We start from the raw sequence: 18,635 nt of genomic DNA on the forward strand, positions 1-18,635 counted from the left end.
ATTATTACACACTTTTCTCCTATTTTTATTGAGGTCTGATTGGCACACAGCATCATCCCCAGGGCTACCCCCAGCCGATGCCTGAAGGCCCAGGCGGGACTGAAGCCTGTGTCCACTGTGTGTTTTCCTACTCACGGCTCCCAGTGGTGAAGTTTCATTTCTAAGTTGGGTGCAGGAGGTGATTAGCAACAATAACTAATAATGAAGTAGAGCAGTGATAACAATGCACTGTCACAAAAGTTGTGTGAACATGGTCTGATAACTGATAACTGAGCTGATAAGTCAGGCGTCCCGGGTCCGGAATGAGCGCGGGTCGGTGGGGTGGGGCGCACACGCAGCTGCACGAAGCGGCGCTTCACAGCCCGGGGTGGGGGGTGCAGGAGCCGGATAGCGGGAGAGTTCGCCACTACACGCAGAGTGGCCAGCGATTTAAAACTCACGAACTATTCCTTTTTCTTTCTGGAATTTTCCACTTAACAATTTTGGGCTGTGGTTGACCGTGGGTAACTGAAACCTTGGGAAGGAAAACCACGGGTAGGGGGACTGTTGCGTATTAGTCGCTACTGCCCTACATGATGATTCGATATTGCGAATACTGCTAAGTAATCACCGCAAGGCTACTTCACACCCGTCACCGCACGGAGCTACAGGCGTTATTTCTCCCTGTGCTGAGAGCTCTTCATAGCTGTTCTCTTGGCAGCCTTCAAATCCGAGGCACACTGTCATTACCTGGAGCCACTGGGCCATCCGTTACCCCCGCCCCTGGCCTGCTCATTTCACTCACCCTGCCCCCACCCCACCTCTGGCAGCCACCAATCCATTCTCTGCATCTGTAAGGGTTTTCACTTCATTTTATTTTTTTGGATTCCATACCTCGGTGAGATCACAGGGTATTTACCTTTGTCTGACTTATTCAATCAGCGTAATGCCCTCAAGGTCCATTCATGTCCTTGCAAACAGTAAGATTTCATTCTTTTTTTTTATGGCTGAATAATACTCTGTTGTGTATTTATCTGTCTATATTTTCTTTATCCATTCACCCGTTGATAGGTTGTTTCGATATATTGGCTATTGCTTAGTGTTTTCTTTCTTCTGATTATCAAGATGAGTATTCTTGGGCCTTAAAACTTGGAAAGGAGCCAAAGCTATGAAGGAAAAAATAAGACACCCCCGTAATTCACTTCGGAAGCACAAAGGTCGTTTCTGTTGGCGACTCCACGTTCTTCCTTTGGTCCTTCTCCTGCTCTTTCTGCCTTCCCTTCTGTCTGCCATCCGTTTTTTTAAAATAAAGCTGGAATCATGCTATATATATAGTTCTGTATCCTAAAATTTTGTTCCCAAGAATTTGTGTTTTCCCTGTCATAATAGACGCTTTGCAGCAGCAGTTGGGCAATTTGGATTAAATGTCTCTATTCACAGCTCAAAGCGTTTAGGTGGAGTGGGAGGGTCAGCTGGCTGTGGGTCCGTTTATAAATACTGTAATATTGCCCATCGCAAATATTGATTTTGATGCAATGCTTAAGACATTTTCTAATTTGAAAATATTTTCAACTGAAATAGTTGTCACTTGCAATTTGTCATGTTGTGAGGGTTCTATTAAGTGTAATATTTTGGGACTGGATATTTTCCTTGGAAAGTTGCATAGGCACAGAAATTCTCCTATCTCCTAAAAAAGAGATCGGATTTTAGAGCCGCGCCGTCAGGCCTATTCTAGGAAAGATTTATTTTCTTTCTCTTTTTTTTTTTTCTTTCTTCATCTGGTACGGTTCTAACCTTTAAAAAAATATGGGTCCTCCCAGCATCCACACATTAAAAGGATTGTTTCTCTGCTGGGATGAAAACAATTGTTTAATTACAGGCTCTGAGATGTTTAATAAACCCCATTACTCTTTGCTCCGAGCAGAGACAAGCGCTGGAAGGATGATCTGGGAAAACCATTATTACTGAAGCCGGGGGCTGTGAGGAAAGGAAAACGTTTTCAGAATATTTCCTTTGCAAACGTGTGCGTGGGCTCCAGCGTGCCAGCCTGGGCCTGGCCTTTTTCTCATTCCCGATTTTTGCCTCCTGACGCCGAGCCTGCTTCCGAGGAGTGTGGCCACCCTTCCCCACCGCCTCCGCTTCCAAGGGAAGGATTTTAACTTTGTGCCCTTTCCAAAGGGTATCGGAAAATAATGTGTGAGGAATAGGTTTTGTCACTAAACATCTAGCTGGTCCTTGGTATTAATTTTTTGGGATAAAAACAAAACCAAGGTTTACTATATTTACGTTCTGTTTTAGGTTGTTCCAAGACCTTTGAAGGCCCGAGGAAAGCCGTGTTGACCGAAAGCGAGACAAATGACTCACAGAGAAAAAAGATGGTGGTGCCAAAGGCAGCTGGAGGTAAAACCGAGAGCCAGACAATCCTACCCTTCCTAGCTAGGATTTTAAAAATACATGATTATGTAAATAGTCTGCGTCTTTCATACTCGGTATTTGTGGTCTGCACCTGCAAAGCCCTTTCGCTGGTCCGTTGGGTGTCCTTGGCTGGGCTCTGCTGGTCCCACCGACTCTCTCTCCCAGACACGCCGCCTCGCACCCAGCACTGCAGCCTTTAAAGTCCTGCCCTGTGAGCACTGCAGGCCACACAGCCCTCCTGTCTCCGCTGCCCCCCCCCCACACTGTCCAGAAGGGCCAAAGGCCAAGGGGCTTTTATGATCTTCGTAATTTCTGCCACACGGCTGAATTGGATCTGTAGTTGTTTTTTAGTTATTTTACCTGCGCTCCATTGAAGCCTCATTTAAAGACACACACACACACACACACACACAGAGGGAGTCTCTGCGTTCATTAACTATGAAAAAATAAGGAGGGAGAGTTCAGCACTTGATGCACCAGCCACGCCCCTAGCATGTCAGGACTGTGGGGCTGCCCTCAGAAGATCACGGCAGCCGGTGGAAGGGCTCTTGGTGGGGCCTGGCTCCCTCCCTGAGGCCGTCGGACTGACAGCAGTCTGTCCTTTGCCGGAATCGAGCCAGGAGCCATCAGTAGATGAGACAACAGCGCACGGTGCCCAGGATGCCCCTCGAGTAGAGGTCACGTTGGTGTCCAGGGGAACGGTGCAGTGAGTTGGATGCGTTTCCCGAGGCCCTTTCCCATCAGGGCTGTTGACCTTCACTCGTCAGCACATCACACACATCCACTGGTAAATCCACTGGTTTGCCTGGGCTGCTGTAGCAAAGCCCCACAGACTTTGGTGGGGGGCGGGTTTGGGTAACGTGTGTTCTGGGAGACCCCCACCCGGGCTCTAGAGAATAGAGGCCTGAGGTCAAGGAGAGGGAAACGTTTCCCTTCTTTTCCCACAGACATGAAACAGATGAGCAGGAGAAAATAACCACATTGATCACATACGTACACACGGGCTCCATAAACCCGTAGGCCGGAGGACAAACTGGGCGTTTGGGGCTCACGGGCCATGTCAGTGAAGGAGAAGCACAGGGAGTGAGTGGCTCAGACGCTGAAGGGGAGGCAGGTGAGTCACAGGTGGAGGAGAGAGAGGAAACAGCTGATAAACCAGTTCCCGCCGGGCCACCCAGCGGTAATGAGACACAGAGCGGAGTCTACCGCGCAGACTGCGTGCTGCCCCGTCCGCCACATCCGCCACATCTGGATGCTAAGGCGGTGCCCCCTTCCTTTAAGTAGTTTTCTTTTTAATCTGAATTCCTTTAGGCAGGTAAGGGAGAAGATCAGAAGTCCTTCCTGAGTCTTTGTTTCTTAAAAATAAGCAGTATGGAAAGAACAGTCAGTTCCTAGTGTGTGTGTGGGGTGCGCAGAAGGGAGCCTGTCTTGTGTGAGGAGGGCTGAGCTGCGTGACCCTAGGAGCAGAGGGGTGTTTTTCGTTTCCTTGGGGTGTCTGCTGCTTTCCTGAAGAGGCCTCCTTGGGGGAGTCAGAATCCATGCGCCCCCACCCCCCGCTCGCCCCCACCCAGCCTCTCTCTCCTCATTGCGCCAGGAGCCCGGTTACCTTCAAAGGCTACCCAGTTCAGTCTCAAGACAGTGTGCTGCTCCTGCATTTTTTAAGAAAGTATTACCCTCTAAAATGACTTGCTTTAGATGTAAAGGGACAAAATTGCGTACTTTCCAAGATCAAGAAAATTGGCTACAGCAAAAACAATGCCGGAAGTTCTGAGCGTGCCAGGAGCTTGTTGGACCCCGGGGAGCCCTTCTGGGGGACAGGCCCAGCACATGCAGATGCAGAGACCAGGGAGCAGCCGTGAGCAGCCGTCCACACTGGCAGGGGCTGCTGTGCCCCAGAGAGGGTCACAGAGGGAGGAGTGGAGACGTCGTTGGGGCTGCAGTGCATCTTGGGCATATCTCTGCTGTGATGTGTTCACCAGCAAACTTCAAGGGCAGCTGTGTGTCTGTAGTCCTGAAATTGAGCTGTTTCTTTTTATATTGGGGTTAGTTACTACTTAGAGTCATGAGCTAGATTTATGAAGAAGAAGAAAAACACACAAAAAGGACAGTTGATTTTAAAAAAAAGTGATGGTACCTAAAAAATATACTTTAGAAAAGGTATTTTCAGGGCCAACTGATGGCTAAATTCTACAGGCACCTAAAGGCTGGGTGGGAAGCTTTCCTGGGGCCTGGAGCCCTGGGGGAGGGTCCGAGGAGGGGAGAGGTCACCATAGAATCCAGCTTTTGGGACACTTTTGGGCTGACACATTTCCTGTCAAGCTGAGAATTGTTTTTTAAACCTCACTTGATTGCTTTTGTTCAGTCCTTCAGGATAACAAAACACTGAAACCTGGTTGTTTATCATGGTTTGTGCTGTCCCTTTTTGTCTCCTAGCTGTCTCCGGTTCTGCCTGGACGCTGAATGAGCTGGCCTGCTGAAGGACATGATTCAGACTGTCCCGGACCCAGCAGCTCATATCAAGGTAGGGTCCCTGTTGGCCGGGAAGCTGCGGGCTTCCTCCCTGGCTGGGTTTGCGTGGGTGCCTGCCTGTGCATCAGCCGTCATGGGGCCACCCCCCAGGCCTGTGGGCCCCGCCCACTTCACTGCCTGTCTCCGACAGCCTGAGAGCTGAGCATGTGGTTTTCACATTTTGAAATGCGATTGGGAAAAATCAAGAGAAGACTATTTCACAACACACATAAATTACAGGAAGTGTGGATTTCATTGAGTGTCACAGCAGTTTCCCTGGGACTCGGGCACGGTCAGTTATGTACATTCCGTCCAGGGTGGCTCTCACGCTCTAGAGGCGGTGTTGAGTAGCTACCAGACCATACGGCCTGCATGCCGAAGGTGTTCACTGTCGGCCCTTTGCAGAAGAAGAGTGTGGAGCTCTGAGTGAACGTAGGAAACCACATCCGAATCCTCCTGACTTCTGTTGAATTCCACCTCCTTTACACTGCCCGGGGTCACCTAGAAAGAGACTAGAGGGTCACCACTTGGGTCTCCAGCGCTCGGACGTCATTTTCCCTGGGCACTCGGAGATGGTGGTGGCCTGTCGGGCCACACCCACCCCTGCTGCTCATTGACAGCCCTTCTGCCGCTCTGGAGGGGAGAGAGTGAGGCAAGTCCCCAGGGGAAGCCGGCCCATTCATTTCCATACCACGCGCACACATGGGTAGAGCCACAGGGAGAAAATGAAGCGATGGTTTTAATGTACTTGACCCAATAACTGTTACAGAAAAAACCGGGGCCAGAGCTGCATTATCCAGGTAGGCTGTCCACACCTGTGCTGCCAGTTCAGCCGTCTGCACTGGGCCAGACCACTCACTGCATTGCCGGGTCTTCCTGTTCCCCATGGTCTTCATTTCCCCGAGTGGCCTAGTGTGCTTTGCTAATTTATGTTCTTCGCCTGAAACATTTATTAAAAATGGAAAGTGGATTATCATTGAAAGGAAAGTTTATGGTATTGAATAATTGACCTTTTTTGGCCGACCATATAGAGTGCCCTCCAAAATATAACATGCTCACATGTTTCAAAAGTGACGTATTTGGGAGGGTCATGGACCCGGACCATGTGCAGCTTACATCCGTGTCCTGGAACACGGGGTTGGAGGTAATAAGCGCTCCAGTTCATTCTTTGAGTTTTGTGGGTGCTCGTGAAATTTCAAAAATAAGGGCTATCCCAGGCCTGTTGAGGATTCTGAATTTTACGCAGGGGTAGAAAGGAGTGGATCCCTGCTGGGGACACTGTAATTTGATTTCTGGGTGATATTTTAGGGGGGCATGACAGTTAACCTCTACAGAGGTTCGAGTGGAAAACCTCTTGTGTATGTAAGTTTTCTTCAGAGATACCTGAAACATATCTGGTAAGTGTGTTCATGCTACACGTGGATGGGGGTGGGGAGTCCTTGTGTTTTTTGGACTCTGTTGACCATGAAGCCACAAGGTGCAAATTAAAGGTCCTGGGGAAGATGATACAAGAATTACCTTTTACAGTTAAGAGTAGGCGGGCTGACAACTGAAATCCATTTTGATTGGCATTTTGTTCCCAACCAACTAGAAGGAAAGGACCAAGTCAGCAAGAAATTATTGCAGAATTTGGAATGGGGATTCATGAAGCACACATGGTTTTAGACAAATCTGAGGATCATGTCCTCTGGAAATGTGTTTAGGAGACCTGTCCTGGGTTTGATTTCAGAACTGTGTTTTCAGTTCTGATTTTATCTTATTATTATCATATCCATTAGCATACATATAAGCCAAGGATAATTTTGAAAAATGGTAGCCCTGAGAATTTTTTTTAATGGACTCAGATTGCTCCTGTGCATTTTGAAGATGAACTGGCCAGTGTGCATCGCAGTTTCTAATAACTGGTGTTGGCTCCGAGGTAGCGAGAATTATATTAAAGACATTTGTTTCCTTGGTGAATCTATCAATTTCCACCTACTGGAATTTAAACACTTGTTACTGGACTTCCTGCTTCAGGTATTTGAAGTCGGTGTCCTTGACCACAAAGTTAGGAAGATCGATCGCTTTTCTGTATTTCCTTAAAATACCTGATTTGGGGAACCGGTTCAGCAGGAGGTTCTGTGCGGAGCAGTTCCCGGCTCCGGGGTAAGGAAGGCAGCCTGTACTTCTGGGAGGGGGGCCCTGGTAAATGGCACATGGTGGCTCCCCGTGATGCATTAATATAAATAGCAGATGATTTCGTCTTTGGCTTATTGCTACTGAAAAAGGACTTCAGTTCTCTGTAGAGGTGACCTAACGTTGCAGATGAGCCACAGAGATTTTGTGTCCTTCACACTCCAGTCTGTAGGCTGATCCAGGGAAAGAAACATTTTATGTTAAAGGAATTTATTCTACATAATTTACCGTAGTTCTTTTCTGCCAGAACACACATTAAATGTTGTAGCAAATGCATAATATATGGTTATAGTATTAATGTAAGTCATTAGCACACACTTATGTAATATCAGTAGAAGGGAAGAAGGAAGAAGAAGGAATATTCTGGAAGGAACTGGATAGTTACAGGGTCAGTACTTACGCATTTTTAGGGCTAGAAGATGTACTGGACCATAAGACACACCTAGATTTTAGAGGAGGAAAATAGGGAAGCAAAAAATGTGGTAACATATTTAACATAAATAACATAGGCTGTTGCCCCCTCTTACAGTGAGCCAAGTAAGCTACATTCGGACTATACGATGCACCCCTATTTTCCTCTCAAACCAGGGTGGGGGGTGAGTTTTATAGTCCAAAAAGTACGGCAGCAAAAAGTCAACTGCTGAACTTCTTTCCCACATGATTCTGTCACTGCTGCTCTGGAAGTAACACTTCGTGTTTCTGACTCTAAAAGATGTTGAACTTAAATGCTGTTTGTGTTCCATAGAAGGAAGTGTTTGAAAGGGTTTTAAAAAGCAGCCAGCAGTAACCGCAGGGCCACTGGGAGGCCTGAGAATCCAGCCAATGAGCTGGACTCTGAGAGGAACACGGAGTGGATGCCCTGACCTGCATCCCTGCATCCCTGCATCCCTGCATCCCTGCATCTGAGAAAGGGGCCGGACCGATTCTCTGGTTCCATCTTGATTTGTTGGAGAAGGGTGGGTCTCACTCCCTAGCTCTTACCTGGCTGACAAAAGACCCATTGAGTTGTAAGCACTTTGCACGTGTTTGCAAACCTGATTTATGGTCACTTCGCTTCACAGGAAATTGGAAAGTTTATCCTTTGAGGATACACTCAACAGAGACCAGAGACCGGAGTTTTTCCCCCAAAGTCTGTGTGCTGTGAAGATGATGTAAGCCTTTGATACACTGCCTGATTTTTCCTTAATAAATCAGGCTTTGATCAGATTCCAGCAGGGTCTGCACATCTCGACCAGCCGGGCAGGTCTGTGGCTGCTGACAGCTGCATGTCCGTTCCTCTGCAGGATAGTGGCACTTAGTGAAACAGAGAAGAGCAAATTTGCTGACATTCCTACGATGAGTGCATATTATTTTTATAATTAGAAAAATAACATTGTCTAGAAACAGCAAGATATTTGATAACAGCATAGTAGTGGGGACTTCTAACATTGGAGGGCCCTGCCTACAGATATGAGGGGGATGCCCCAAACCCGGAATTTATTTACGAAAAATTGCATATTTATTCTTACATGTTTAAGCTTCAGTCCCCTTCAAAGTGCTCTCCATTTGATGCAATACACCTATCAAGACACTTTTTCCACTGCTCGAAATGGTTTTTGAACTTGTTGATTTTGATGTGTTTCAGTGCTCCTGCTGTTTTTTGTTTTACCTCTTCCACCTTGGCAAAACATTTCCCTTTGAGGACTTTTCTTCACCCAGGGAAACAAAAACATGTCACTTGGGGTGAGATTGGGTGACTAGGGAGGGTGGGGCACAGGGGCCACGCCGTTTTTGGTCAGAGACTGATGAACACTCAGTGCGGGGTGGGCAGGTGCGCTCAAAGATCACCCATCATGAAATGGGCAGATGTGGTGAAAGAGTCCTCAAAAAACAAAATACTCACTGCAGCCAAACGCAGCCTCTCCCAATAGTGCCAGCTGGTGCACTGATCCAGATGGGTTCCTAGAACCCTCACCTAGCAGGGGAAGCCTGTTCTACCAGGGGCTTGCCCTCCAGGTAATAATTCCATTTTGTGGGCCCCCTCATATGTTACATGGAGTTTGCTGGAGCTGGTCTGTACCTTCTGCCCCCTGTCCCTCGGGGCTGCTCTCAGGGTGCCTGCAGTGGGGTGCAGTGGGGTGCTCCCCCAGGCATATCCACAGTCCCCCAAACCGGTGACTCCTCGTCAAGATTCGGTGGTGCCGACATGTTCAGGGAAGGTGCTGGTGTAGCCAGAAGCTGTGGGCTGGGGTCGGAGGAGAGTCAGACCCTGTGGCCCGGGGGGACGGTGGTAAGTTGTGCGTGGCTGGCCCAGAACCCTTGCGGGCAGCTTTCCTGCAGAGACTTTCCTGCAGACGCGGTTCTCTGACGGCGTCCCAGAGAGCTGTTCCAGGTGCAGAGTCGTGGGCTCTCCCCAAAGCTGCTGCTTCAGGAGGTGTGGGCTGGACCCAAGGGACTGATTTAACGAGTGCCAAGGTGTTTCTTGTGGCCCTTACTTAGATAATGGATGAAATTATTAATAATTAAGTTAGCCTGAGAATCAATTGGTAGATGTTTATCAGAGCAACTGGTTTTTTTCTCCTATCTGCCCTGGAGGCAGCACTGTTCTGTATGGCAGCTCCAAGTGTCCCAATCACACCCATAAGGGTCTTGGGAATGCTGTTTGGACTTGGCTTTCAAAACCTCAGCATGTCTCCTGGGCTCCCAATTGAGTACAGCAGCGCAGGAGAGACATGTCCCTCGCTTCGTCTTAGGGCAGCTGACTCAGGAATGTGAATCGGGAATTCCTCAGGTCAGCCCAGCAGCCGAGTCTGGTGGGGACGGCCATGCACCTGACCCGCCATGGCATGCGCAGCGCCCTCTGTGGCACTGGTGTTCGAGCATTGATATCCTGTTGTAAGACTCGGCATGGGGACCACTGGTGTGGGGGAGGCGTGAGTGGAGGCCAGCTCAGGGTGCGACAGGTTCAGGATGCTGCGTGTGTGTTTTCTGAGGAGAAGACGCAGCTTCTTCCCTGTTCTTACTAATGTGCGGTGCTGGTCTTACTCACAGGTTCTCTGTGGTTTTGTTCCCCTCTTCTCCTTGTCCTTTTGCACCTTCTTTACCTCTGATCCCAAACTCCCGAGTGTTTTTATGTGGCTCTGATCTCCAGCCTCATAGCACTAGGTGCCTATTAGATGCCCCCCGGATGTGGGTGCGGGTGCCTTCAACTCGCCAGCCAATCAGAGGAGCCACACATCCGTTTGTGCGATGCTTTGAGCCCTCACAGCTTCTTCAGTTGCTCTGGTGCATCTAACCCAGGGTGTACGTAGTTTGTCTAGCTCACAGAGAGTCAGGTTCATGCGTTCTACAAACCTGCTTCATTTTTAGCTCCTCTTCCCTCCGGGACGTGGCGGCTGTGGAGTCAATGGGAGCAGGCAGGCGTCCTGCTTGTATGAAGTCAGACTTCCAGCCATTTCTCCCCGAGACTCAGGCTTAACACTTAAGGCGTATCTTTAACTCTTCTCTCTCTTTCACCTTTCCCCTCCTGTCTTACTCATAGCACCTTTTCTTTGTGGCACAAATGTGGGTCTGTGTTATCTCCCTCTTGACCGGGGACAGGGGTCTCTGTTCCTCCGAGGCTGCTTTCTCCACCCCCGTCTGTACGTCCTCCCATCCTCCCGTCCTTCTGTCCTCACAAACCGCCAGGCCAGGCTAGTCCTCCCGAGAGACAGCTTCCTTCAGGGCTCTTCCCTCTGATCAGAAACCTTGATTCATTGAAGGAGCATGGACACTTTAAAGAGGCTGTTGACACCACTGCCACCCCCCGATTGGGCTCTTCTGTACCTCTCCAAGGAGTGTACGAAACCATCATTTTCTCAGGTCCTATTGCAAGTTTTAACCTTTGCTGATTTGAAGGATGGAACGTGGAGTGTTCTAGGTGTCGTTTCATTGGGAAACTTGAGCAAGTGGATGTCTCCTCATACACTGACCAGCAAGTTCTATTTCTGTTATAACTCTCTTTTCTGCCCATTTTACTGAAATCATTTAACATTGCTGGGGGTAGGGGGATAGCATGAACCAAACAGAAAAGATCCCTGCTTACATGAAGCTTACATTCTAGGGGCTGACATAGGATATGTTTAAACATGGAAAGTCAGCATTGCACCAAATATGTGTGTATATACATGCATATATTAATGCTGGTTGGTATTCTCTGGAACAAAATGTAAGGCAAGCAAGAGGTAATCAGGAGCAAAAGGAGGGAGGAGGTTAGGGAAGGTCATTGGGAGGATGTGGAAATCGGACAGGAAGGAAGTGAGAGCGCTGGCCAGGTGATCTTACAGGGAAGTGCCGGAGAGAGGGAACAGCATGCGCAAAGGCTGTGAGGCAGGGGCCTGCTTAGCACGTTCAGGGAAACGCACAGGGTGAGGGTGGAGCTGCAGGATGTGGGGTCGGAGAGGAAGTTCTGAGGTCACAGGGAGATTCCGATGCGCAAGGACAAGGACTTAAATTTCATTGTGCATGTTGGGAAGCCACTGGGTTTTAAGTAGAATGGGTGACGTGACCTGATTGAAACTTTCTGACGGTGCCACCGAAGTGTAATTTGCATTGGTTGTGCCCTTTACCTCTGTGAGTCATTGGCGTTGATTCCAGGCGGGTGGGGGTGGAGGAGGAGGAGATACTGAGTGGCCGTGAGGCTGCACGTTGAGTCCTGCAGCACCTGGAGGTTGGGAAGAGGAGGAACCGCAGAGGCTGAGAGGAGGAGCCAGTGGCGGGCAGGGACTGGATGGTGCTGGGTGGGCAGAGGGGACGGCTGTTGGCTTTGTAACGTGGAGGTCGTGGTGGCCTCGGCGAGAGTGCTGTGCATGGAGTGGACACCTGGCACATGGCAGCAGCTTCAAACGGGAGGAGAAATGCAAACAGCGTGAGCAGGCGGCCCTTGTCACAGCCGGGTTTAGAAGGTCCGCTGTTTTCCCAGCCCCTTGTACAAGTTGTGCTTTAATGGTCTTCAGACCAAGTTGTGTCAGGTTTGTCATACACTTTTTTTAATCCTCACCCAAGGACACGTTTGTTGGTTTTCAGAGAGAGAGGGACAGGGAGAGGGAGGAGAAAGAGAAAAAAACCTCAGTTGATTGCCTCCGGTATGTGCCCTGACAGGGGATTGAACCTGCAGCCTTTGGTCTACGGGACGATGCTCCAATCAGTTGAGCCACCCAGCCAGGGCAATCAGACAGATTGCTTTTGACGTTGGTTCTGCCTTTTAATGTTTATTGTTACCCCACGAGATAAGTGTTTTTATTTGTTTCCACCTATACTTTGCTTTGTGATCTTTCTTAGCTGTTAAGCTTAGAACATTCTTAATTATTTTTCTGTTTTTTTTTAAACTCTGTAACTTTGTTAACAGAAATAGAAGGAAATATGTTTTATGTTGGAAACCACCAGTAACGTCATCACTGTGCCCAGGAGACGTGCAGAACTGTGTAGAGTGCCCAGCCCAGGTTTTCCCCCTAGAGCTCTGCCTTCGGTGCAAAACAAACCCAACGTAACGTGGCAGGGTGTTTTCTGCAAGTGCACCCCCACTGCGAGCTTGGGCAGTTGGAGTATGTGACAGCGAGCACACCAGTCCCCATGGGGCACAGACCAGCCGGAGGAGGTCACACGTGGGCACGGCTGCTCCCCCCGACTAAGTGCTCATGTTTCCTCCCCTTGCTCACTCGCTGGGGAGCTAGGGTTCTTGCTCCCTGCCCTCTGGCCCCTTGCTTGGGTCCTCCACATCCTGACACTTGATCCCTGCCGTTTGGACAGAGGACGGGGTACTTACCGTAGAATGATTCTCTCCGCGCATGTTTTCTCTGCTCGTTGGGTGATGCATTACTCAGCACGACCATACAACCATTTCTGTTTCTCTTGTTTTGCCTTGTGCCTGGTAGACATTCAGCGTAGCGGTGTTGACTGAATTAAATAAGCAGTGATCACAGTGAAGTGGCAGGGACCCAAGGACTTTGTTCTGGGACGGATGACCCTTCCCTCTTCACGGGCTCTTCACACATTGCTCCCTTCCTCTGTAGATGCGGCGGTGATCGCATAGCTGATCGGCAACAGAGAATGTGTTTTTAGGGGCACCGTGTCCTAATTTACATATATATGTGTGTGTGTATATGTGTGTGTACATATGTTTTATTATTTCTTTAGAGCAGCTTTAAGCTCACAGCACAGATGAGCAGGAAAACATGGAGCTCCCATACGCCCGCCGTCCCCACATATCCACAGCCTCCCCCACTGCCCACATTCCCCTCCAGGGCGGTGCATTTGTTAACCACTAGTGAGCCCGCACCAGCATGTGGTCATCGCCCAGAGCCCACAGCTCACAGCAGGACTCACTCTCTGCCATGTGCTCTGTGTGTGTAGGTTAATGAACAGTGGCCTGCGTCTCTCGATAAAGCATTGTACGGAGCAGCTGCACCTCCCTGAGCACCCTCTGTGCTCCCACTACGCGTTCCTCCCTCCCCTCCTCAGCCCCTGGCAACCGCCGATCTCTTTCCTGCCTCCCCTGTTCTGCCTTCTGCAGAAGGCTGCATGGTTGGAATCAGGTGGCAGGTAGCCTTTTCAGATTGGCCTGAGCAGGTAAGCTTCCACCTAGCCCTGTGCAGGTGAGCTTCCTCTGTGTCTTCTCATAGTTTGATAGCTCCTCTTGACTTTTTCAAATCATGGAACTTTAAAAAAGTTGGATGAATGTCATATATTTTCTCCCCAGAATAAGCAACACCCATTCTCTTATATGCTCACAGATCTACTGCAGCCAACTCAGCAGCCCCCTCACTGACTCCCTGGCCCACCCACCAAGGCCCAGGGGTCCCTGGGTGGAACCCTGTGCTGGTGACAGAAACCCTGTTGGACGAAGTCGGTGAAACCGAAATTTTCATTTGCACCCGGCTCTCCTGCCAGAACACATGTGGTCTCTTGAAGTGGATGGACAGAGCTCCTTTGAACAGAGGTCGTTCTGAGGCACATTCCTGATCTCAATTCAGTTCAGATGACAGACCCTCTCTCTGCAGATTTTTTTTTGTATTCTTTTTTTTATAATAAATTTTATTTAGTTACTTTTCAAGTACATTTTTTTATCTATTTCTCCCATCCCACCCCCCCCCCACCCTGCAGATTTGGTGCCGAGAGCACTTCCCCTCCAGTGTCAGTGTGCACCCGTGTCACCTGGGGGCTGCGTGGCCTTCAGAGTCTGCACTTCGGTCGAGGCCCTTGCACGGCTGGCCTGAAAACCAGTCTTTGTATAGCAAGACGTTAAAGCCATGGCTTTCAAACTGTAGGCCACAACCCACTGTGGAAGAGAGGCAAGGCTGATATTAACCAAGGGAAGTGGAACGGAATGGGTGCATCTACACGGGAAGGAAAAGTTGTATTTTGGAAAACTTGTTTTAGTTGTGTGTGTGTGTGTGTGTGTGTGTGTGTGTGTGTGTGTGTGTGTACTGGGTTGGATACACCATATATGATTTCTTGCTTTGGATCCACTGAGCAAACACTGCTTGTGACTTCTGTGGAGGCAGAAATGGGGGAGGGAGGGCACCCCAGCGGTTTCACCCTGAGAAGCAGTGGGTTCGCAGCATAAAATCGCACATGTGTCTCTGCGGGTTTTGCTTTGCTCACTCTGGTCTCCAGATGTTGGGCTTTATCCAGAGCAGGAACTGTGAATAGCAGAGAAAGTTCTTTCTTTCGCTAATTTTAAAGATCAAATTCCAGGGTTAAATGAAAATCCCAGTTGTGTTCTGCTTAATTGAGAGTACATGTTACTTCTGAGAATGTACTTTTAAAAAAAGTCAGCAAATTTAACCGAAATATGGCTGTTAATTTTTTGAGGGATTCTTTGTGGATTTTCTGGAAAGTGCAGTTTGTTTGCATTACACACTTACTGCTAATATGCTGCTATTATCGATACCCCAAAATAAACAATAACACCGATTTATATGGACCCCCAAATTAGTCCCATTAAATTTCACAGTAGTGGGGGCGCCAAGCTGGTCGAGCTGCAGGCTGGCGTGACAGGCAGCTGTAACCATGTGATTGGCGTGTCCTTTGTTTTAAAGCCCACATTTAAAATGGGTCGTGTCTGAAATCTTTGTGGTTAAGGTTAATTGTCACTAGTCAAAAGTTTGACCCTGATGTAAAAGTAAGAATCAGATTTTTCATGACTTAACGCTATTTGAAAAAGCCCCCAGTTCCAACTTTTCATTATTGTTTGAAGAAGAGGTTTGTACACTCACCTGTTTCATCGCCCACGGCAGGAGGAAGCCGGAGCCTGCAGGTGGGTCTAGAGGCCATGGGCAGGTTTCCTGTTCGGCCCTCAGGGGAGGTTGTCCTGGGAGAATTACTCATAAAATTGACAGTCCTAGCCATGAACCAAGACACCAGGAAAGAAAGCAGACCCAAAGAGAGAAGATGTTTTTATCTTATGAATCATTTAATCAATATACTCCTGTTCTTATTTCTTAGTCTTCGGGACTGGAAAATTCACATATATCCAATAGAAAGATTTAAAAAGACCTATTACCTGATTCCCAAATACCAAAGTTAAAAACAAGCAAACAAAAACAAATCCTACGTGACATAAGGTTTACCTGGTGAGGAAATGGGTCTGTGGATTAGAAAACAATGACACAAGGGGTTTTGTTTGTTCCCCCACCAGGTTTATCCAGATGTAATTGATGCTGAACGCTGTGTGTGTGGCTGTGTGTGTGTGTGTGTGTGTGTGTGTGTGTGCGGTGCCCATGATTTGATACACACATGTTTTGGGAAATGATTACCGCTGTAGGGTTGGTTGGCACCTCCCTCACTTCACATTAATTATCAGTTCATCTTTGGGTGGTGAAAACATTTACTCTTTTAGCAACACAACTGTAACAATCCGGTATTGTTAACTGTAGTCCCCGTGCTGTACCTTGCGTCCCAGAACTTACCTTACTTTCATATTTTTTCATTGATTTTAGAGAGAAGGGGGGGGAGAGAGAAACATCGATTGGTTGCCTCTCCTAACCTGTCCCAACAGCGGACTGAGCCCACAGCCTAGGTGTGTGCCCTGACAGGGAACCGAACCTTCAGCCTTTTGGTGTGTGGGACGACGCTCCAGTCGAGCCCTCTGGCCAGGGCTCATCTGATCCCTGAAGGTCGTACCCTTGGACCAGACTCTCCCAGGTTCCTGCACCTCCGTCCCACCCCCTGTGTCTGTGAATTTGTTTTTTGGAGTCCACATAGGAGATTATACAGTGTTTGTCTTTGTCTGATTTATTCCACTCGGCTTTATGTTTTGCAGGGTTTTTTTTCCTTTTTTAAATTCATTTTACAGTATTAAACCTGTTTTAGAAAACCTCTCGATCAATATTGATTGATGATATAAATCGGTTGAAGGATTTATTGTCACCTATCATGTTTACGTCACGTATGTTTTAGACTAACTCGGAAGTGTGAAACTGACATGTCACGTGCACCCCCCCCCCTTGTGTCCTCAGGACACAAACAGCATTTTCATCACCAACTCACTCACGAAAAAGCAAGACTTACTATGCTGCTTGCTCCTTTCCTTTGAAATGGCCGGTGACGTGGTGTGTGTGGCACTTCTGTGAAACCTGATTTCCCAGAAAGGCAGTCTTCACGTCGGGCGCGGAGAGTCCCTTTTCTCCAGCACCGGATTTGAGAGCATGTGTTAGTTGGGTTCCCTGGGAGCAGGTACTCAGACAGAACTCAGGACACGTGGAGTTTGCTGGAGGGGCTGGGGTGCGCCTGTGGCCGAGGATCAGGTGAGGGTGGAGCAGGGGAGGGCAGAGGGAGCCCCAGCAGATACAGGTCGGACAGTCGGACCAGCCCCCAGGGGGCTCTGGAGCGGAGCGGGCCTCCCGAGGGTCCAGCACCGGGGGAGATGCCCAGGCTCCTCCCAGGATCCCCCCTTCCCCGCTGTGCTCAGTTGTCGGCTCCCGGTGTCTGGGAGGACGGGCAGAGCCTGAGCCCGGAGCCGCTGGAGGCCGTGCAGGCGAGTCCTGGATTCCTTCGTGAAGGAAGGTGGAGGTGCTGCCGTGAGCATCTGCAGAAGCAAGGACAGATGTCCGTGGAGCCTGTGAAGAGTCTGGCAGGGTCATCGTTTGCCTGACATTGTCACCCATACTTTTGCAGGGCAACTTAGCCATTTGAAGGACTGTCCTTCTCCTGGGGAGTTCGTGCTGTGTGTCAGTGAAATCCATGTGCCCTTTGGAACACGGACTGCAGCCTCCTATCAGCAGTGCGTGGGCCGGGCACGTCGCTGTCCGGCGTCCGCTGTTCCCAAGTGCCACCGTGGAAAGCTGGAATCCTCAGAGAAAAACAGATGACTACTTCAAAAATCCTACTCATTCCACTGTTGGAATGTTTCTTATAGTTAGACCTGTGGATAAACAGTTTTTTAACTCTATCTAGCTCTTGTTACATTATCTACCTCTTGTGGTACTGAAGGTTGACATTCAGTTTCTCGTAGGCCTTGGGGTTAAGTCTGTTAGTGATCAGCCAGATTCCAAGTCTGAGCACTCCGATCACATTCGTCGTCTATCCGCCCTCGCCCTCCCAGGACTTGAGTCCTGTCTCTGGGTTCTCCTCCCACGCCGCCCCTGCCCGGGTCCTGCCACGGTGACCTTCAGCGCCTGTAGGGGGTGGGATCCAGGCAAAAGACTCTATTTCCCACCAAGTACTGTGCCAGGAAGCAGAGAGGTCCCCTCCTGTGCTGGCCACCAGGGGCCCGTCCTATCCATGTCCTTCTACGCTCCTGCTCGGGCCTTGTGCTTCTGCCAGATTCCGGAATTTGGGGACTGGGAGAAACTGGGGGAGGACACGCACATGGGTTCCTTGTGCTGCTCCTGCTGTTCTCACCAGAGGCCACCATCAGGGCTTCCTGGAGCAGGGTGTGTGGCCCCAGAGCTGGGCGGGGCACTCGCCCAGATGTCCCTCGTGCTGTGGCCCTTCTCTGACTGCCACGGAGATGCAAAGGAAGCCGGACCTCGCACGCTCTCCCCTCTGAGCTCTTTAATGTTTCCTTTATGTTCCGACCATGCCGTCAGCCGTTCTAACGTTATTTTCCGTGTTTCCCTTCTTCCCGCTGGCAGGCCTCACTCACACACTTCACACCTTCCCTGTGTTGATGGTTGAACAGTTTGCAAACACTGTCATCGTGACTTCGTTTCTTCTGCGTGTGCCCTCGTGCTTGGGTGGAGTGCTCGGAACCGCTCACCTTCCCCGAGTTGCGCAGTGTGATTTTTGTCACCTCTGTGTGTGGTAAAGATAATCCGGGAGGTTTCTTCTCTTCTTCCTTCTGGCTCACATAAAGCCACTTTCTTTGCAGACGTGTGAAGGAGAATAAAGCAGTTCCCAAGGAAGGTGTCTTCCAGACTTGTGTACATATTAGGCACTGCCCTGTCTCTGCTCACCCTGCACTGTCGGAGGACTGAGCGAGGGGTGGAAAACCGTTTCTTACTTGAGGCACAGTCACCATAATCTTGGCCTTTGGAAAAGCGGAATGCCTCGCAGGGCCTAGCTAGAAGGCATTATGATTTACTCCTTCCTGAAGAATG

General features: G+C 49.3%; 1 protein-coding gene across 3 annotated transcripts in view; it reads left to right on the top strand.

Annotated features, from left to right (window-relative positions):
- ERG (ETS transcription factor ERG) overlaps positions 1–18,635 on the top strand; it is a 215,103-nt gene that overhangs the window by 59,417 nt on the left and 137,051 nt on the right. For all 3 annotated transcript variants that reach the window (XM_053657708.1, XM_053657707.1, XM_053657710.1), the window contains exons 2-3: positions 2,278–2,379; positions 4,828–4,915. In XM_053657708.1, the coding sequence (XP_053513683.1) occupies positions 4,877–4,915 (39 nt within the window). In that variant the 5' untranslated portion in view covers positions 2,278–2,379; positions 4,828–4,876. The remainder of the gene's footprint in view (positions 1–2,277; positions 2,380–4,827; positions 4,916–18,635) is intronic.

Source organism: Artibeus jamaicensis, unplaced genomic scaffold (genome assembly GCF_021234435.1).
Source record: "Artibeus jamaicensis isolate MK-2021 breed Jamaican fruit bat unplaced genomic scaffold, CSHL_Jam_final scaffold_474, whole genome shotgun sequence".
Taxonomy (NCBI): domain Eukaryota; kingdom Metazoa; phylum Chordata; class Mammalia; order Chiroptera; family Phyllostomidae; genus Artibeus; species Artibeus jamaicensis.